Source organism: Rhipicephalus sanguineus, chromosome 6 (genome assembly GCF_013339695.2).
Source record: "Rhipicephalus sanguineus isolate Rsan-2018 chromosome 6, BIME_Rsan_1.4, whole genome shotgun sequence".
Lineage (NCBI taxonomy): Eukaryota > Metazoa > Arthropoda > Arachnida > Ixodida > Ixodidae > Rhipicephalus > Rhipicephalus sanguineus.
The window spans coordinates 130641343-130663640 of NC_051181.1; the positions used below are offsets into that span (position 1 = coordinate 130641343).

A 22298-nucleotide genomic window follows, 5' to 3' on the forward strand; every position below is an offset into this window, starting at 1 on the left:
GGTAGCTGCGTGAGTCTCTATAAAGAGCAGCAGCAGTATATTCTAATTGCCTTTGTCGGGATTCTGGTGTTATACTGGTGAAATTGTGAGAAGAAATGGTCAGAAGAATGCATGGATGACCTCGCAAAGATTACCGGAACATTTTTTTTTCTCAAATTATCTAAACGAATGCACCATGCAGAGCGATGAAGACCTCTCGAAACAAGAAGAACTCGGTCCCTTCACGCGTCCCCGGAGCTCATCGACCAGCGAGAACAGCAAGCCATCGCGCACAAGCGGCCCGCACACGCCGTTGGCCACCACGACTACGCACGCTTCCGCGAGTTGCCGGGACCGATGCGACTCCATGCCACGTTCGCGCAGCGCAACAGCAGCGAGTCGCAGGGCGAGGAGCAGGTCAGCTTGCTGCCCTGACACTTTCCGCCTGCTTCTTTCTTTACGCGTTCAATCAACGATTCGATGCTAAACTTTCCCGACTCATGTAGAAGGTAATTGAGGGTCAGCAGTAGCGTTTGCTGAGCGTGGTGTGTTAGCACACACCTAAACCTAAAGCTTATGCTAATCGGAATGTCTGATTTGAATGAAGGCACACTTTTGGGCATTGCAGCTAATGCAGTGTGCTTAGCACGAAGCCCTGAGTACTCCATCATGCTAAGCTTCCTCGACTCGTGTTGAAGGTAATTGAGGGTCAGCAGTAGCGGTTGCTGAGCGTGGTGTGTTAGCACACACCTAAACCTAAAGCTTATGCTAATCTGAATGTCAGATTTGAATGAAGGCACACTTTGGGGGCATTGCGGCTATAGCAGTGTGCTTAGCACAAGGTCCTGAGTACTCGATCGACGATCTGATGCTAAGCTTTCTCGACTCATGTTGAAGGTAATTGAGGCTTGGCAATAGCAGTTGCTGAGTGTGGTGTGTTAGCACGCACCTAAACCTAAAGCTTAAGCTAATCAGAATGTCACATTTGAATGAGGGCACGCACATTGGGAGCCTTGCGGCTATAGCAATGTGCTTAGCATGAAGTCCTGGGTATGACTCCGTGCCACAATGGCCACATGCCAGTAGGGATGAAATGCGAAAAGGTAGGTGTACTTAGATATAGGCGTATGTTGAAGACTCCCCAAGTACTCCTGTTTGGCTTACAGTGTAAGGTATGGCTACACTCTCATGCAAACAGGAGTACTTGGGTTGTCTTTCTGCCACGCAGCAACAATCGTCATTTAGCTGGCTTGCATTTACTTCCTTGAAAACTGTACGCTCACCGCATTCCTTTCAAGAATGCTATGTCACGCTGACAGCTGTATGCAACTTGTGACCCGGTAGTACTGCCGGGTGCGTGGTGATAAAACGCAAAGAATGCAAGCGAGATGAATCACTACTGCTGTGTGACAGAAAGACTCCTCAAATAGCTTTCTCGTCTTGGAGCGTAGCGTGTTGGCTGTGTACCGCTATAACAGCGATATCATCTTCGGTTGACCTCAATCCAACGGTTGAATCGTCTGTAAAACTTTTTTAGTGAATATTATTTCAAAAGAAATGACATAATTTCTAGTTGTTTTTTTTCAGCATGCTGTCTCTTTTTGAAATCTCTGAAACATTCTCAGTCATTTGTTGCGGCAAGCTGTACTTGTGTCTTGCTTATACTTGTGCACAGTGATGTGTGAAAGGAAGGCTTGTGTGTCTGTCTTGCACTTGGTACGTATCCCCACAAGAGTAGCCTCAGTTAAAAAAAATCTTCGATGTTATTTGTCAGAACCTAAGGTAATCAGAATGTCACTTTTGAATTAGCATTGCTGCATTTCTTGCAGCTGTACTTTGAAGCTCTGTGCAGTTTTTATCCACGTGTGAGCCTGTGATAACTCTTTCTTTTCTTTTTCAGCAGTCAAAATAAACCAGACTTACATTCTGTTGTTGTTTTTTTCACAGCCTTTTCTTCTTTATTTTTTTAATAGGAATGAAGTTATAATTTTACTTAAATTACACCCTTAGGTCACGTTAGTGCCAGGGCTAGGAATTGCGATTTTATTGTTCCTATCTCTTGTAGTTATGAATAATGCAGAGTACAATTTACGGACAAGATACTCTAAATTTTTGGTACAAATGGAACTGAAACCCCATGCTGATAACATTTTTCAAGTCACATACGTAATTTAGATCAGTAACCAATTCATGTTGCCTGTAAATCAGTGCCTGTCTGTGAACTACACTCAAACCTCGTTATAACGAACACAGATATAACGAATTATCGGTTATAGCGAAGTAAATGAAGAATAGTCTTGTAATAGCTAGAGTGTTAAAAATAAACGTTTATAACGAATTTTCGGATATAACGAAGTTATTTTCGTGGCAGATGCGACTTTGTTATAATGAGGTTTGAGTGTAGTATGCAAGCGGTTACAGCCAACCCCAGCTCATAGCTTTAACTTTATGTTCGTAAAAGTAGATGGAAGAGCTTGCTACATAATAGAAACCTGTTACTACTTTTGTTCTGAGTTCCGATAAATATTTGTTTTTTTCTTGCAAGTAAACGGGCATGGAATTATTTCTAGTGCGCAAGTTCATTTTTATGCCACTTGCAGCCATCCTCGAACTTGTTTAGAGAAAATTAAGTCAAGAACTATGAATTATCAAAGCCAAATGTTAGGTGTGTAAGCCGCAAACTTACACGATTGCATCTTTGCATTCAATCTCCGATAATTTATTTGCACCACCACATTTCACGATAACATTGTTTTTATTTACATGCTCGCCTTTTCTGATTGGTTCTCAAGTTACCTCTTGTTTGACAGGAAAGTGTAGCCTTGAACGACATGAGAGCCGTGGCGCAACGTTACGAACGAGAAAAAGAAAGGGACAGGAAGAACGCTAACTCGCAACGTCACCCCTTCTGGGTTGCGAGTTGGCGCTCTTTCTGTCCCTTCTCATTCGTAACGTTGCGCCACATCTTTCATGTAGCCATGCACCAATTAGCCCAACATAGCGTGTTGCTTACTTCTGACTACAGTTTTGTTTCTTTCTTTCTGAATAACATTATTTTGCTTCTTCTAACTGTTATTTCTAAGGTGTATTGCTTTCTATGCATCTGCTTTGTCTCTTCTTTTGTGTTCTTTTTTCTCTGCTGGCAAGTGGCCGCTCTCTAAAATTTTCTACCGTGCCTTGTTCCACCAATGGGTGACAAACTTGCAGTGGGCTCTCTCGGACCCACACCGCTGAGTCGACGGCCAGGCCCCATAGTTCTTACGGGAGAACCTATTCAGTCTCCCCACCGTCTAACAACCCCATCACGTAGGTCCCCAACACGTGTCTGCGAGTGTGTATATGTGTGTACATGTGTGTGCGTATCTGCGTGCGTAGAAATGTTTGTGTGTATGTGTGAGGTTGTTGCCTGAAAGTACAGGCTTGCCTTAAAGGGGCACTAAAGAGAAAACTAACTTCACTTGTACAGTCAAATGCCGATTTTTCGGACTCCCTAGGGAACGCGAAATCGTCCGAAAAATCGGGCAGTCCGAAAAATCGAATTCATGCTTTTTTATTGAGCTGAAGCGGTCCAATCGCCCCAGCCACGTCCGAAACAGCTTTAATGCCTCCCAGTACAATTATCAGGCATTTTGCTGCGCGCCCAGGCTCTCGCAAATACATTCGCAACCTGCCGCGAACCCCGCGCTTAACTACGCACGTGCCAACCGCCACTTTTGCATCTCGTGATGAGCGCCGCTGATAACAGCAAAGCGCGGAATAGATTACGGCTATCTCGCATGAAGCGTTTGTGAACGATGACGCGGAACACAAAGACTGTGGCGGAAGAGCGGACGACTCGTCCGGCTTTCTCCGATGCGTGTGCGCATGTAAACGATGCGCACACACATCGCCGAATCGCCGCCGATACGCAGCATTTGCTGCCGTGTCAAGCCGATCGTTTCTAGTTGTGTGCAGCACATCGCCAAGTAAGCTGACGCCGTCACTTTACTGTTTCTGTATCGTACGCACGCATTTATCCTGAAAGGGTTCGTGATGCGCACTTAGTTTCTGACCGCACACAGGCGCGGCAATGGCGAGCTGGTTTCGTCCGCGAAGGCAACGCGTCTGTGCGGCGCACTTAGCGGTCTCGCACAAAGACGCAGCAGGAATGGCGGCGCGGCGCATTTGGGTTCTCGCCTATTATACTGCGTGCAGTACGTATGCAACTGCGCTAGGCCACGTGCACTACCGAGCAGTTAACTGAAGATGCTTATCGTAAGGGTTGTAAGCGATTAAGCCGTACTGGCGCGTTTGCCAGCTGCCGCCATCACGCCTCCGTGCATTTCCGCTGCTTATCCGTAACATCGCCGCACGGCGCCGCGATAGCGGCCCCTTTGAATTTCTGGTCTGCTTCACCCCATAACGCTTCGGCATTGCGGCAAAGCTGACTTTCGGACTCTGCTACTGTCTCAAACAGATCGACTCGCGAAAGCGCTGGTTCGAACCTACGAGATAATAGACGCGGCAGAGGTGGGGGCTTCAAATAATGTCTTTCGGACCTGCAATTTGGGCAGAAAGTCCGAAAAATCGGGCGCGGAATAGCTTCAGCGTCCGAAATTTCGGACGTTCTAATACATTGAAGTCTATGGGGCTGGTGATGGTGCCGCGAAAGCGTCCGAATTTTCGAGCATGTCCGGAAATTCGGGCGTCCGAAAAATCGGCAGTTGACTGTATTTACTTTGCACAATACCAAAAGCACCACTCTTGCCAGAAGAAGACTCTCGGAAATCCGGAAAACGCACAAAAAGAAAAATGCGGATGGCAGTGCAGTCTCGGAAGTTCCCGCACCAAATTGCCATGATGTCACAGATTTTTGACGAAGTCTACTATGGCCAACACAATTTTTTGTCGGGAAAAATGAATTACATTGTGATAACCTAACCTAACTTTACACCCGAACCAACCAAAACTAAGGGAATTGGAGACATCAAATGGCAGGTTTCAAGGGATTTTATTTTGCCCGTGTAGCCAAAATGCGAAAAACTTTGAATTCATGACGTTGTCACACTGACATTGTGTGCTAGGGTTTCGGAGCTAAATTTAGTAAATGAGACTTCGGCCATTGTTTTCTCTTCTGGTAATGAATCCATAATGGCAAAATTAATGGCAGTGGGGTTTGCAAACAAATAATTTGTCAGTCTAAACCGATTTAGTGTTTCGCTTTGGTGTCCCTTTAATATTGTGCGTGTGGACCATGGAGGAAGACGCAGGTCTCTGATACATTGGCTTGTACGCGCATGTCATTTGCACGTTCAGCTGTCACACATTTGCACATGGGAAAGTTCAGTGTTTTGTGTCTGTCAGAGAAAAATTGTCTGTCGTGTCATCGAAAACCACAAAGAATGTCTAAAGAACTTTGCAAGAAACTGCCTGAACAGAAAGTCAAAATCCACGTTAAGATGCATGTAACTAGCGACTCTCTCACTTTATAACTCTAATATGGATAGACTTTACACAGTCCCCACCTGATTTCTCAGTGAGTGACTTGTATCATAGTGTCTAAAAGGTGCACCATAGATAGTAGACCTACAAGGCTGACTTAGCTCGTTTGATGCATTCTTTGTCTTCCTCCATGGCAAGTAGACATACCACAACCTTCACGGCATAATTTGGGCATTTACAAGGAAGTTTCTCTGCAGTTTCAGCCTTTTTTTTTTTTCAACATTTTAAATGTATGTGGTGGAAATTGCAATAATATTTTTTAAACAGCTGTATGCTTGATGTAACAGTCATGATAAGACGTATTTTCTTTTAATAACTCATGCAAATTGAGCGCCAGTATCTTGATCACGGCATCTTTGCAGTTGGAAGTGCATATTGTCATGTGGTTGTGACAACATGCACTTTTAACTTTTTGTTGCCTCCCGAATCAGTTTGTAAAGACCATTGTCAAATTAAACAAAGCCAGTAACAGCACTGTCTTGCGATCATGTCCTTGCTTGTATGATATCCTACGTGTGAAAACATGTTGTAGACGTCTCGTACTTAGATCACTTTCCTTTCGGCTTTTATCCTAATCACCACTCATAATCTTTAACCTTTTGAAACTTTTTAGCCTTTGTGTGTGTGTGTTTTCATGTCAAATAACGGTTTTAAAGTGTTCCTTGCTTGGAATACTTATTGTGTTGATGTATCATGTGAGGGCTATGTGGTAATGAACAATGGCTCTGATTTAAGATTTCACATTTCACGTGATTAATTTTGTAAGTCTGCAAACCCGTTGTTTTGCATGCTGATCAGTTATTTTTCTGTTATACTACCAAGTTTCCGTTTAAGTTCTGATTCTTTCACCTCAAATGAGATACTCAGGATGAAATCCAGAGTGCTTTTTTTTTTTTTTTTCAAATTTAGCCAACTAAGCTGAAAATACACATACCCTGCCAATTTCTGAGTTTTTCAGTGTTTAAAAGTCTTTCAGATCATTAAACAATTCCATTGATGTTTAGTCAAGTCTCGTAAAAACTGAATTCTGTTGGTGAAAAAAATTTTAAGGCTGTTCAAAGATGGGGCAGCGCAAGATCATAAAATATTGCCTGCATGACAGAAATTATGGTGGCACCTGCCTTCTGGCAGTGTCAGATGCCATGTAAACCAGACAATATGTGCTTTGAGCGAGTTTAGTTGGACATTTCTCTCAAGTACACTAAGTCAGCTGCAGTCAGATAATTGATAATTAACCGCAATATAAAAAATCCATGTTGTGTGGCTTGTCACATACTTGCCAATCCATGTATGCGGTTCTTGTGAGCTGTGTTTAGAGATAATTGCTAGTTATTTTAATAAAATGCTTCTATGATCTAGTTGGAAGCTGAGAGTCTAAAATGACACTGATATTTACAATATTAAGCTTTTCCTCCTTGGCTACTCAATAACATTTAGTCAAAACATTGCAATCAGAACTAGAGTAGGAAGCCTAGTTATAGTGGATTTCATGCAGAAATTAAAGATTATGATACAGTACTAACACTTTTCAGTGCATTTGACTGTAGCACCAATAGGTGGAAACATCTAAAAGACCAATTAATACTAACTACGCTTTTTACATAAGTCTCATTAACATTTAAGCCAGCTCTTCACTTGCAGAGATGCTCAAAGGAACCTCCACTTTTCAGAGTTGGCTCGTTCGACAGCACGAGCAGCGTGCTCTCGGCAGCAGATGAAACGGACGGACAAGCCGAGTACTTCAAGTAAGGCCCACTTCACTTTTTTTTTTATTTTGTTGGCTCTTCCGGTATTTCATTTATGAGTTACTGAGGTACGTTACTTGGCTCTGAACTGAGGGCTCCCGACTGAACATTCTAATTTCATATGTTTCAGTAAGATTCATAGGGAAACATATGAAAAAAATATGAAAAATATACAGATTCCGTAAGGAAACATGGAATTATTGGTATGGCGTACGGAACGTTTCAGTAGGGTGTATGTTTATTTAGTACTTTATTTAGTACGCACTGCGGAGTCGAGGTCAAAGCGGGGTTGACATGCCATGATGAAGCAGAAAACACGAAGTACAGCAAACAAACAATGAACAGTAATATTGACAACATAAGTGTGTGGATGGCGTTCAAGTGATTACTGAACATGAGAAAATATGGTTTTGGTGTATTTGTTGTTGCAAAGTAAGGCGTTAGTGCCGTAGGCATTGTCATAGTGATGTCGGGTCCCTGTGATTGTTAAGGGTGATAGAAATGGAGCGCGATTGAATGCTCGCCATTTCTGTTACCCTTAACGGTCAGCAACGCGAGACCAACTTGTCAGCAACTTGTTATATCGATGATACTCGAGTTGCTGCAACTTGTCAGCAACTTGAGTATCGTAGATTTGCTGGCAACTCCCAGTGACATCACCGAGCGCCAGTGCGTTCTATTTAGTACAAGTTCTTTAACCCTTTCCCTACTGAAAACAAGCTGGGCTCGCCCAAACGGTTTGTACTGCTCATACCAAAGACAGGCTGCGCTCATCCTCGCTGAAAGAAGCGTTTGGGGGCACCATAATTACGATACCCTGATTCATTTTGCCGAGTTCTCTTTGGCTTGAACAGATGGTGCAGAAAAAAATTATAAAATGAGCTCAAATCATGCATTTGGGTAGAGAAAAGACTGGATTCTGGTAACCGGAACTAGAAAATGGCATCCTCATCTGTGTGCGAGTGGCGCACACGTGCCTGCAGCAGCTTTTTTCAGAAAAAAAAAGAAAACGCTTTCTTCCAGAGGTTTTCTGTAGGGGTGTGCGAATATTCGAAATTTTGAATATTTTTCGAATAGTGTTTGCTATTCGATTCGATTCGCACTGGAATTTTACTATTCGAACTATTCGAGCTTCCCAAAAACAAATACAGTCAACGTCCGATTGAAAGTGACCCCTTCAGATTTTCAATTTGCTTCACCTCGTCACACCTCGGTATTGCGGCAAAGTTGCCTTTCGAACTCCGTTCCGGTCGAACTTTGTCAAGACACAGTCAACGTCCTATTGGAAGTGGTCCCTAGATTTTCAATATGCTTCACCTCATCACACCCCCGTATTGTGGCAAAGCTGCCTTTCAAGCTCCGCTACGGTCGCAAATGTATTAAAGGGGTACTGACACAAAATTTTGCGGCCGAGATAGCCTGCTGGATCGATTCCCGTGTACGTGCGTGTACCATCTGCAAAATATCGACAGCGAATAAAGCTTGGAAGGTATTTTATATGAATTTTGAAGTTCGCGAGTGCGATCCAGCATTATAGGCCGCACCTGGTGCATTGACACCCCCGGAGGTGACCCGAGGTGACCCCCCTACTTCCCCTACGTAATCGTTTCAGCCGGTACAAGTTATGATGACTTCGTAGCCGCCATTTCTGTTTTGACGCGCTTTCCGACGAATCGCTCCTCGCCAGCGGGTCAAACCTGAAGTGATTTGCCACGTCGAAAATTCCTTCCATCCCCGCCGCAAGAAAATCGTCGCCATCAGACAGCAATGAGCCCGATGACGACAGACCGCGCGGAAATGCGTCACTGTTCTGTGTGCTCACGTGACCGAGCATTTCACTTGCTAGGTGGTGGTAGTTGCACCCGGCGGATTGTCGTTTTTGGAGCTCCGTCAAACCGAAACTGAGACTGTGTCGGTAATGAGGAGCTTGTAATTAATTATCTGTCACGCGCTGCAGCAAACGATGTGCCGTGTTATGACTAACAGGCCCCAGCAACACATTGCAGCAAAAAAACGTGGGGCGAAAATTTTTGTGTCAGGACTCCTTTAACTCAAGGAAACGCTGGTTCCAACATGGAGATGAAAGATGTGGCAGAGGTGGGGGCTCAATTTGGACCTAAAATTTGGGCAGGAAGTCCGAAGCTTTTTAGCATCCAAAATTTCAGATGTTCTTATATATCGACGTCTACGAGGCAGATTTGGAACTCCGGACTTGAAGGAAGCACACCCTTGTACGCCACATCAGTTGGGCTTCCACAGAAGTTGAAAGAGGAGGAGAGGCTATGGAAATGGCATATTTGCCTATCACGTGTAAAGTGTTGTTGGCAACACTTTGGTTGCACCAAATCATGTACATAAATACAATTCGGCCTCCACATTGCCTCATTCTTGATAAGACAACTATGAAACACCACTCCGCCGGTGCTTCATCAACCTAGTGAAAAGAAACACTTTCATGTTGCTATCTCATAACATTATGCTTAGGAATCCTCTACAACTTTTTGTTCTGCAATTTCACTTCAAAGTATTCGAGAAACATTCTAGAAATATTCGAAAAATATTCGATTCGATTCGCACTCACACTTCAATATTCGAATTCGCTTCGCACCCAAAATTTTGCTATTCGCACAGCTCTAGTTTTCTGGAATGAATAATTTCAGTTCTCCTGCAAGTGTAGCAGAGACTACACAGAGCAGCATATTTTTTCTAAATCATAACATGCGGACGACAACCGTGTCCCAGCGTATCAGCAGTGGACGCCGATAGGTCTAAACAAACCCCCACTGACACGTCCAAGGCCTTTTTTCACGGGCTCCCTTGTCCCTGCACATTATCTTTTAAATTTCGAGATGTCATTTTCTGCACCAAAGACTGGAGAGGTTAGGGCACTTTCCGTGGTGCAGTGCAGTGAAGCCAATCCTCTGCACATTCTGAAAAAACATTTTTTGTTTGTATCTTGCGTATAAAGCTCCTTTACGTAGTTTTTTTTAGTTATTTCATGACAAGTGGAATCAAATGGGCAAATAAAAAAGAAATCTGTATTTTTGTATTGTTTTTAGTCAAAAAACTCTAGGGAAAGGGTTAAGCTCACCTAGACGCTTACCTGTGGCTTGAAGAATATGATCTAACCATCTCATGCAACAGCGACCTCGCTTTTTCGTGATTTCCCCGTCGGCTACCATTTATTTGCGCTTCGTTTAGCTGGCAGTTTGTACGACACGACTGAAATAAGAAAGCTTTTGTTTCAGGATTGTCGCTTCGAAAGAACATATAAGGTCGATCTCTTACAACTGAGCTATTTTTTGGTTTGGCCAGCCATTTTCTTAATGAGGCCCTGCAAAACTTTTTCAGCGTGGTCAGAAAACGCTGCCGATCGGTAGTCGAGACACCTGAGGAACACGTGAGCCAAACATTATAGCTCAGCATGTGGCCTGGAATTTACAATTAATTCTCAGTCAGCTAGAAATCCTTCTTCCTTCTCTCGAAAAATGATGTCATAAATCCAGATTGCCTCGCCATAAACCCAAAGTTGACGGCCATTGGCTGATTTGAGCATCATGAGCTGCATACTTACCATGGCTGCCACGGGATGCCGCCACATGCCCACACATGCGCACTCGGTAACTCTGAAAGTAAGCCGCGCGTTCGAAGAAAAAAAAGAAAGAAAGTGCTCAAGGGTCATAACCATGCACTGACGAAGGAATGCGTCTTCTTGCCCCCTTTTCATCCCCCTCCCTGTGTAGCTTTCAGCACGCTCACTAGTACGAGAGAAGAGAGAAAGTGCTTGAAGGGAGTGTGAGAAATCCCTGTACTTGAGGTTCTAAACATCTTTTTGGCCATTGATTCGTGAGGCAATAAGCCTTTTTAATGAAGTCATTCGACAATTACTTGGAAAAGTGTTGCAGGGGCCCTTTAGTAATAAGCATGCAAATCAAACAGTAATCTCAAGTTGATGTAACCTAACATGCCCTCTGAGTATAAAGTTTCATAATACTAGTACACTAGAGGGAAATGTGGCGCTAGTGTCAATGGGAGCTGGAATGCATGGCGCTTCAACCAGTATGGGAACGATGAGTAGTGCATGGATTTGCATAAGCTTCGTTCTTTCGGCTCCCTGTGGCCTGCAGCTGCTTTGTCGCAAAACAAAGTTCAGCAGTTCCACTTCACCGCCTTGACCCATTTAGGCGGACCTATTCAAATCGGCTCACAAGGTTCACAACAAGCCATTCTTTTACCCGAAACAAAGGCCAAAATACAACAATAAACAAAGCCAGAAGTGGGTTGAAGCCGCAAGCACAAAGACTAGGCAATTCCATGTACTACCCATCGTTCCCATTGTGGCTGAACGATTTCAGTGGCACAGTTTTCTCTAAATATTGTTAGAAACTCTATGCTCCTGAGCACCTTTAGAGAAGAAAATGTACATGTCCAACATATTTGTTTGAACTTATGTTTTCACTTCGCAGCCGGTACAGCCACTCACTGCCGATGGACATCATGGCTGGACCCAAGGAGCCGACCATCAAGGAGGAGGCTGCTGTCGACGAATACCTGATGATGTCGTCACCAGTAGGTTCGTACTGTTCACTCCTGCATGAGCTGTTACTTTTTGTTTTACCATAACTAGATTTCTGTGGCTTTCGGCATTTGATGCTCTAGCGCTGCTGATTGCTTTTGCAAGCTGCGGTGTTTTATTGTTCCTAGCTGTGTCACCAAGTAGCTGTGGTGGTCAGCAGCTGAACCAAACATTGCGGGTTTGATTTCTTGCCACAGCAGCCATGGTGTGCAGCGGACTTCTGTTTGTCATTCAGGAACTTGAGGCTTTAACTACTGAATGTCGTTTCTTGTACCTGTGTGGCACGTGTATTAGTAACATGAAATTCATTCATTATTTTTTATATCTATTACAAGGAGGGTCAATCTGATGCATGTGCCCATCCTCTTTGTTGTGTGATTTGCAGGCAGCAGTAAAAGCTCCCATTACTCTCGTCCAACGACTTTTGGCGGCAGCCTTGGTGGGCATCAACAAACAAACATGTCCGAGTCCAACGACTACCTGAAGATGTCCATGTCTCCAGCATCTAATGTACCTGAAGGAAATGGCAAGTGTTATTGCAAATTTATTTCATGATCAGGGGAAAGTGGTTTACGTCCTTTCCAAAATGGTCGACGGTTGTTGGTAGACGTCGATGTTGCTGTTTTGTTGGGGCTCAGATCCCGCTAATTTGAGATCTATTGGTAGTTTCATGCAGCATGTCCTGTCACTTGACATGGAATTGGGATGTGGATGACAGCAGTGATAAGCACGGTGTGTAGTAATTTAGTGTAGTAACTGTGATAGTCCGTCTATTATGTATACGTGCATTGTATGTTCCAGAGTGGTCATTAGCACTAATGCTGACTTAACAATGTGGCGCAGCATTTGTGATGTATGCAGTCTGATTAGTCAAGCGCAGCTTGCTTCAGAAGTGTTTAGAAAGAAAAAAGTCACAGTTTCTCCCCCAATGGCGAAGCAACGAATGCGATAGCAATAAATTGGAATGTAACGCGAAGAACGGAAAGCAGCTCGAAATTGCCAGCGCGTCGCTCGAGCCCAAAGGACGCACGAAAAGAACGCACACAGGACGAGCGCGAACTATCGTGCGTCACAGCTCGGCACCTGAAGCGCACTGCTCAAACATAAAGCAGGACGCACGAAACGAACGAACAGGTACACACAGGACGAGCGCGAACTGTCACAGTTGTTACTTATTTCTGTTTGAACAGCACGCTAAACACGGCCGCTGCGAAGTGACCTTCGTACGCTCTGTGGCTTCAGCGCGGACATCGCGGGGAAAGCACAAGACACACAACCAATACAACCGCCCGCTACAACCTCCCCCCTCCCGGCCGCCCCCTTCTTTCCTCGAGATAAGCACACGAAGGCGACCACGCCCTGTAGGGCGAAGGCCAACGGCGTTCGCACGAGCTGGGCGATCATCTTTAAAGCGCGCACATCGCGCCATCTATGTGGCAAAGAAGAAAGCATGCTGAAGGAAATGGTATATATAAATAGCTCGCCGTTAGCAGGCTGAAAGACGGTACTGTTCGTGGCGTAACGTTCTAACGCCGCTCGCTGGAAAGCGAGAGGTCGCCCGTTCGATTCCGCGCGCCGGAAAGTTTTTTCTGAATTATTTTTCTTTGTGGCTTTTATATATATATATATACACATATACAGTAAAACCTTGGTAATTTGTACTCGGTTAATTGGGAATCCCGGATAATTTGTATTATTTGCGCGGTCCCAAATTTTTACATGTAAATTTAACCGGATAATTGGTGCGGCCAGTCTGCGACTTCCCGGTTACCGTATTTACTCGAATCTAACGCGCACCTTTTTTCCGGAAAAACGAGTCCAAAAATCGCATGCGCGTTAGAATCGAGTACCGAAAAAAAAAAATTCGGTTATCGTATTGCCATCGACATTTCAAAATGGCCACCTCCTACGATTTCTGCCATTTTTTCAGTTCGTACGTGTGCACTGTGCTGAGGAGATTGTCATCCCGTTCTGCGTTCGCATCGACGGCATGGAAGTGCCGACTCCAAGTACTCGACGAGTGTACCACGATGCCGCATTTAAAAGAATAGCTATTACATGTGCAGGGAGACGGACGGAAATCGGACCGCATCGCGGTCGTTCGGATATAGTTCGAAGTTCCCGAAACGTGCGTGCGAGACTGGCGCAAACAGAAGCAGATTTTTTACAGCAAAGCTTCACGAAAAGGTTTCAGTGGACCAAAGCAGGGCCGGTTTCCCGAAATCGAGGAGCGTTGACAGCGACAAGGAGTTGTCCGACAGCGACGAGGACTGATCCATTACGCGACTCGTATCGCCGCCGTAGTGGTGACAGTTTTAGCGGCAAGGCCCGCTTTTTGACTGTGTTTTACTTTTTTGAAACTTTAGTTCTTTAAAACCCAAATACTTGTTCTTCCGAATGTGCGAAGTTTGACTCCTACGGACTTTTTTTGTTCTTTTCTCTCACAAAAATGGGTGCGCGTTACAATCGATGTATTACTTTTTTTTTTTTTTGGTCGCGGAAAACGGGTGCGCGTTACAATCGAGGGCGCGGTAGAATCGAGTAAATACGGTAATTGGCACACTTGGCCGCGACTTCCAAGATATGCAAAGGGTGTTGCGAATCTCGGAGGCTGTAACTAAAACATGCATTTTTTTTTGATGTACGGATCTCGAAGGCCATGTTTTTTTTTACCGGAAATACGTCGTAGACGCCATGTTTTAGCAATTGCCAGGCGGCGATGCGTGCGGTTGCGATCATGATCATCATCATCTCAACAGCGATGTTAGCCACTCTAGCGAAGTGAATGTTTTGTGGAGTCTTTGTGCCATTTGGATGTCGGCTGGCGAGCATTGTGCGATTCGGTGCGACTGCTCCATTTGTCTCCTGTCTCCGCTTGAGTGTCTTCCCTGTGAATTAGTTGATTGAGGTGTGCTTGGAAGGAAGATGCCGAAGTACAAGAGCTTGTCCCTGCACGAAAAGGTGTGCTTAATTGAAGAGGCCAGCAAGTCGACGGCGTCGAAAACGGCTCTCGCCGAAAAGCACCACGTGCCTCTGTCAACGCTGTGCAACATCATCAAGAATAAGGAGAAAATTCTCGATGCTTACAGCAAGACGCACTCGTCAAAGCGTACACGAGTACGCCCGCCTACGTACGCCGACGTTGAAGCAGCTCTGATCGACTGGTTGCAGAAAGCCAACGCAGCACACCTTCCTGTGAATGGGACCATATTGCGTGAGAAGGCCAACCAGCTGGCGCTGCAACTTGGACATTCTGAGTTTAAATGCAGCAATGGATGGTTTTGCCGATTTAAGGAGCGCAACAACCTGACGTTCGTGACTGTTTGTGGCGAGAGTGGCAGCGCGGATCAGTCTGTTGTCGACGGCTGGAAGCAGCACACCTTGGCTCCACTACTCGCCAAGTACGAAGCAGCAGATGTTTACAACCTTGATGAAGCTGCTCTGTTCTACAAAATGTTGCCTATGAAGACGTTCGCTTTGAAGGAGACAGACATTAAGGGGCGGAAACAGAACAAAGATAGAATCACTGTTTTGTTTGGTGCAAGCATGTGCGGTGAGCACAAGCTGCCACTGCTTGTTATTGGGAAGACAGAAAAGCCTCGTTGTTTCAAAAATGCACGACTGCCATCCAAGGATGACCTGATCTATAAAAACAACAAGAAAGCTTGGATGACGGCTGCACTCTTTGAAGAATACGTGCGGCACCTTGACCGCAAGTTTGCGGCCGCAGGGCGCAGCGTTTTGTTCGTCGTCGATAATTGCCCAGCTCACGGCGACATTCAGAACCTGCAGGCAATCAGGCTGGTCTTTCTACCCCCCGAACACGACGTCGCTATCGCAGCCGATGGACCAGGGCGTCATACACCATACCAGGAAAATATATCGCTACATTCTGTTGAAGCGAATGCTCCTTGCTATGACAACGGAAAGGAGTATAACATTGACCTCCTCGGTGGTATTTGCCTCATTGTTCACGCATGGAGGCAGGTGGAGGCCACCGTTATTCGACGGTGTTTTGAGCACGCCGGTTTTGTGAAGAAGAGGCAACCTCCGCTGAGTTTGCTGTCACCGCTGTCACTTGCCCGTTTGATGAAGAAGGGGAGACTCTCTGCGCTCGATATGAGGCTTTGCACGCGGACGAGGAGCGCACTCCAATCGGATTCTCCGAGTACGCAAATGTCGAGTGCACAGTGCAGACGTTTTACGCCGACATCGACAGCGAGATAGCTGCGAGATCGACCGATTCGGCCTCTAATGTTGACAGCGATGACGAGCCCTCCCGAGCACCCCCTTTGGCGGATGTCATCGATGCCTTGAGTGTTGTGCGCAGCTTCGTCGAGTGCAACGGCGGCGAGGCTGAGATGCTGCGCCTCATTGACAGGCTGGAAAATATGACTTTCAGTGCTGGGAACTACCGAACACGTCAGTCACGCATGGAGGAATTTTTCTCCAAGTAGGCTGACTTGCCACAATAAAGGTGTGACTTCCGTACATCACGTTTTCTGGCTGATTTCTTTGATTTCGCGTTGTTTCGGATAATTGGGAATCCCGCTTAATTGGGATATTTTTCTCGGTCCCGAGGCCTTCGAATTATCGAGGTTTTACTGTACATATACGGTGAATGACGGCAGCCGGCGACGGCAAAAATCAGCCGTGACTGTCCATATAATTGCTATCGCAATAAAAAGGAAGTTAATGAATATTTCTGCAGTGCAGCTAGTCACTTTGAAGTAGTTTGCCCTGATCAACCTGTAACCTCGCAAGTTATTTTTTAAGAAATCACTTGCAATTTCGTTTTTTTTTTCTCAATGCTCCTTAGAGTCAGTGCATTTAACACATAAAATGTATTCAAAGAAATATTTCTTCGTGGATAACATTAAAGGGGTCATGAAGCACCCCTTGGGCTTGTTGAAAAAACACATCCTGCGGAAAGCTCACACGGCTATGAACTGCTCTGCAAAATATTACAGTCGTGCGCGCCGCGTAAAGGCCACAAGCGGAGCGCGAAGTTGCCGTTTCCTCAGGCGCCCTCTTTTCAAACAGAGGCCGGTTCTCACTCTCGTTGGTGGGCGGGGCGTCTGCACGTTGACGTCGCGGATCTGCCAGTTTACGTCGCAAGAGATAGAGCATGCTAATTGGCCGATAGCCGGATGAGATGCGCTTCTTGCCATGGGGTGCCGCCACTTGCCCGCGGCGCACTCCTCAGTCTGCTAAATTTACATGTTAGCCGCACTCGCGCACGCGAATTACAGCGGGAGAGCGATCGCGTTTCATGACGCGCGCTGACGTAACTTCTTACCCCCGTGCCATTACTCCCTGTCTAGCTTCCAGTGCGCTCGTCGGCATGAGAAAAGAAAGAAAGCGCTGAGAGCGTGCGCCAAACCCCCGTAACTCCGCTCATTCTTGACGGATTCAAGAAATTTTTGCGGCAATCGATTCGGGAGGCAGTAAACTCCGATACTGAGGTCATTAGATCATTACTTGGAAAAGTGGTTCATGACCCCTTTAAGAGAATGAGTTAGGTATGGGAGAAGGTTGGCTTCACTGCACATCCTGTGATCAGTTTTTGCTAGTGCTGTCGTAGTGCAAACTTATATCGTATTTTAGCACCACTGTCCGCCGCGGTGGTATAGCGGTTACGGTGCTCGGCTACTGACCCGAAGGTCGCGAGTTCGATCCCGGCCGCGGCGGTCGCATTTCGATGGAGGCGAAATGGTAGAGGCCCGTGTACTTAGATTTAGGTGCACGTTAAAGAACACCAGATGGTCGAAATTTCCGGAGCCCTCCACTACGGCGTCTCTCATAATCATATCTTGGTTTTGGGACGTAAAACCCCAGATATTATTATTATAATTTTAGCAACACTGATGTGTGAAAAATAGAATTGGATGTGTGGAGTTCTTCGGTCGTCTTTGACGCTGGAAAAATCCGGACATTTTGTCGCGGCCGATTTTGGCTAGTCCACTCTAACGGGGGTGCGAGGGTGGCGAAGTGCTAAGCTCGTGTGCGGGAGGCGTAGCCAAAACGAAATTCCCCGCTGTGGAGAAAAAAAAGGGGACGATCTAGATCAGCCGGTCGGCTCCCACCCACTGCAGTGGTCTAGTAGTTATGGTGCTTGACTGCTGACCCGAAGGTCACGGGATCGAATCCTGGCTGCGGCGGCCACATTTCAGTGGAGGCAAAGTGCTAGAGACCCGTGTACTTAGATTTACATGCACATTAAAGATTTACAGGTGGTCGAAATTTCCGGAGCCCTCCACTGTGGCGTCTCACAATCATATCATGGTCTCTGGACGTAAAACCCCAACAATTATTATATTATTATGTGGATTGGCTCCTGTTTGTGCCCTAGGAGATGGCTACATTCCCATGAGCCCTGTGGGGTCGATGAGCCTGAGCAGCTCCCTGGAGAAGACTGCGGTGCCATCGTCGTCGGTTGACACGGGCTACCTGTCCATGGAGCCGCAGGGTGCTGCGGCGACCAGTGGCTGCACCACTGTGCGGCCAGTGAGCCACGCGAGCTGTTCCTCTCCAACGGTGGTGCACGCTGGCTTCCCCACGACGATTCTCTCAGTGCCTCCGTCCGAATACATGGACATGGCTCCACTCTCTTCATCGCTTCCAAAGTCTGGTGAGTTAAAGGGGCCGTGACACCCGATTTTCCATCATAATCTGTGTTATGTGGGTTAATCCTTGTGCATCCACCAATAAGCTGGTGAAGTTTTGGCGCATTTGGTCGAGCGCTTAATTTAAAATTCAATATTTTTATAAACATGAGCGGCCTGAGAGTCGGGCAACACTGGTGCACTCGCGAGCCGTGACGTAACAAGCAGCCTGCTGTGTGAGCATCTGCATGCCGGCGAACGATATTGTTCTGTGGTCAGCTGCACGTGATATCAACATATTTTAGCTTTCTTCAGCTTCGCACTGAAATTGAACAATTCGTAGTGGCTGAAACTTGGGTAAAAGAGGACGGCACCGCTCCATGCAGCACATGCCGTCACGGACGTCATGGCAAAATGGCGGTCGCCGGTGGTGGGCGGTGTTTAGAGCCAGCAACTTCTAGGGCTTGTCTTGCACTGACATATTCTTTTACAGTCTACTTTTCATATATGTAGAGGCATAATAGACCCTCCACTTCTATTTTTCGCTGAAAACCACAAATTGTTGGGTGACCCTGTCATGGCCCCATTAAATGTGATAGAGGACCGGTAACATTACATTTTGCTATACTCCATATCAACTTAAGAAGAAAAAAAAAGCTTGCTCCAGTTCTACCTAGTTTGAAAGCTGAAGAAACAGCAGAGCTGCGGTTCTCCTGTGTTTCCCTTGTGATTTTCTGTGATGTTTTGTGATTTTGCGTGAGTGTCAGTGATTACGTTATTTGCAGAATAGAGATGCACGGGGAAGAACGTGTGGCACCTTCTTGCCACACCCACCGCTGCCACAGTCACTTTAGGCCTTATAAAACGCTCGAGCTGCCCTTCTCCGTTTCACTGTGCGTCTACCGCATCATCCACGACCAAGGCAGTTAAGCCATCTGTGGGTGTATCTGGGAATGGAAGTGTGGCATGCGACGCAGACACTCATCTGTCATTGGGTCCAGCCGTAGAACAGCTCTGCTGTTAAAATGTCAGCTCGGCCCACAGCCACTGCTGTGCCTCCCACAGAGAGCTTGCGTAAATGCTCCAATCCAATAGCACTTACCGTATTTACTCGAATCTAACGCGCACCTTTTTTCCGGGAAAACGAGTCCAAAAATCGCATGCGCGTTAGAATCGAGTACCGAAAAAAAAAAAGAAACTCGGTTATCATATTGCCATCGACATTTCAAAATGGCCGCCTCCTACGCGCCTACGCGCTTTGGCCATTTCTGCCATTTTTTCAGTTCGTACGTATGCTGAGGAGATTGTCATCCCGTTCTGAGTTCGCATCGACGGCATGGAAGTGCCGACTCTAAATACTCGACGAGTGCACCACGATGCCGCATTTAAAAGAATAGTTATTACATGTGCAGAGAGACGGACGGAAATCGGGCCGCATCGCGGTCGTTCGAAGTTCCCGAAACGTGCGTGCGAGACTGGCGCAAACAGAAGCAGATTTTTTACAGCAAAGCTTCACGAAAAGGTTTCAGTGGACCAAAGCAGGGCCGGTTTCCCGAAATCGAAGAGTGTTGAAAGCGACAAGGAGTTGTCCGACAGCGACGAGGACTGATCCATTACCCGACTCGTATCGCCGCCGTAGTGGTGACAGTTTTAGCGGCAAGGCCCGCTTTTTGACTTTGTGTGTTACTTTTTTGAAAGTTTAGTTCTTTAAAACCCAAATACTTGTTCTTCGAATGTGCGAAGTTTGACTCCTACGGACTTCTTTTGTTCTTTTCTCTCACGAAAAATGGGTGCGCGTTACAATCGATGTATTACTTTTTTTTTTTTTTTTGGTCGCGGAAAACGGGTGCGCGTTACAATCGAGGGCGCGGTAGAATCGAGTAAATACGGTATTTTGTTTCACATAGTTACTTTCTTGTACAGACACACGTTTGTGTCGCTGGCTTTAGGTCGATAACTTGAACGTCTTGGTAAATTTCATCAGGGATTGTGACATCGCTACTCAGCCAAACTTAATGATTTAGGTAGTGACGACGAACCTTTAACTCTTAATATGCGTAGAATTTACATTAGCCGAGAAAAGGTACTTGCAGTTCAAATGAAAACCAGCTAGCACAACTGTCTATCACAGGTGAAGGGCAGGCGTGCTGCAATTCTGTAAGCAGAGCTGACATTTTTTCATAGGTTGTAATTGAGTGTAGTCTGCAGGTTAGAATGTGTCATGCGACTGTCACATTGCCAAAGTTTGCCATGCACTTTTGGACACCTCTCATGGTGCCGACATTCCACAGGACCGAACACAAGCGGGCCGTTACGACAGGCTTGCCGCTAGTGTGGCGGAGCTTGTATTCTTTTTTCTGCGATAACTTCCTTACTCTCCTGTGCTACGGAGTCCTCTTTGAATGAACGAAAGCAAGTGAATTTCTTTGAGGGGCTCGTTTGTCTGTAAGACACAACGAATCCCAGCAGATGGTTAGGCTATCAGTGAGGCAGAGCATCAGACTTAATTCGAAGGTTGTGGGTTTGGATCCCACCGACGGAAAGGGTGATTTTTCGTCTACTTTAATTCATTTCAGGTCACATCCTATATCTTGCACTACAGTTAAAAACATCAGTTAATGCCCCCTATGCTTTCCCTGGCCTAACTGTCTGCTGCATTCATTTTGGTGAAGTTCTCCTTGAGACGCATGGCGCTTCTGACTGTCTTCTTTCCCACTCTCTTTGTGATTTAGTTGGAGAGAGCTGCACTGACTTCAGTGGCAGCTGGTGCTCAGCGCATAGCCTACAAGACGTGCCAAGTTCTGCCTCTCCACTTTCAGCTAGCTTAGAGGGTTTCCATTTGGACAAGGTGAGTGGATCGTTGAATTTGTCATTGACAGCATGCAGCCTTGCGTAGGTGTGTGCACCGAGGCTTTGGAGATATGCCTTATGGCATCTTCGGTCTGAGAATATACGGTTAATTGTAAAAAATAGAGGCTCATACAGCGTGCCCCAGCTAACTCGGGCGAAGCTACTCTTAAAAAATGTGCAACAAGATACGAAGATGCAATTAACGGCATTTTGTTAGTGGTAGCCTCAAGCGTACTCATGGAAACTTAAGCAGTGCAATATCACACACGAACAAGAGGGAGAGGCATTGACAAAACACAAGCGCTGACTCTCAGCTTAATTATTTTATTAGAAAACACATACTTGTAAAAACAGAGCGTACTTGTACATTTCTTTGCTGTTAATTAGTTAATTATAGAAAATTATTTGCCCGCATAATGATTGCATGCACAATTGCGCGAATTCGGACGTGTAAGTCTCCCACGCACTTGAATGCGTCGTGGTAAAAAAAATTTCCAACCCGCCACGTCATTCCAGATTACTTCCACATTTCAAAGTTGGGGCACAAAAGGTGAAGAATGATGCGAAGCGGGTGTGCACTGCTGTTCTGCAGCCACTTGATATTACGAAAATGGTATCTTATTTAGACAAATACATTTTGATAATTGACTGAGCATTGACAACAACAAAATTCACCAGTATGTGTAAGGCTACCACTAACAAAATGCCATTGATTCCATCTTCATATTTTAACATGTTTCTTATAATTAGGTTGGCCCGAGTTAGCTGGGGCAAACTGTAGTTGAAAACAGTGCCTTGTGCAAATTGAGGACACCAAATGACGGGTGCCAATTCCCAAACCCCCCCCCCCTTTTTTTTTTTTTTTGCATCCCACATTGCGAGTCCATGTTGCAACCCTTGGCGACGGTTCACTAAGAGTTGTGCATACCCTTGATGCAGGTCAAGTCCTACTTTTCTCCTTCAGAAGACGATTCCGAAGCATTCATCAAGCCTGTGCGGGCTTACTCTATTGGCAGTAGGCAGCAGGTATGTGTGTGTGGCATGTTATTCATTCGGTTGTTT

General features: G+C 45.8%; 1 protein-coding gene across 10 annotated transcripts in view; it reads left to right on the forward strand.

Annotated features, from left to right (window-relative positions):
- LOC119396415 (insulin receptor substrate 1) overlaps window positions 1-22298 on the forward strand; it is a 70988-nt gene that overhangs the window by 43014 nt on the left and 5676 nt on the right. For 2 of the 10 annotated variants that reach the window (XM_049417084.1, XM_049417091.1), the window contains 6 exons: window positions 7131-7205; window positions 11672-11778; window positions 12167-12307; window positions 18134-18412; window positions 21119-21234; window positions 22176-22262. The exons of 2 other annotated variants lie outside the window; for them this stretch is intronic. In XM_049417084.1, coding sequence (XP_049273041.1) covers window positions 7131-7205; window positions 11672-11778; window positions 12167-12307; window positions 18134-18412; window positions 21119-21234; window positions 22176-22262 — 805 coding nt within the window. Of the gene's footprint in view, window positions 1-3186; window positions 3286-7130; window positions 7206-11671; window positions 11779-12166; window positions 12308-18133; window positions 18413-21118; window positions 21235-22175; window positions 22263-22298 lie in introns of all 10 variants that reach the window. 6 more of the 10 variants (XM_049417086.1, XM_049417090.1, XM_049417089.1 and 3 more) reach the window with 6 other exon arrangements.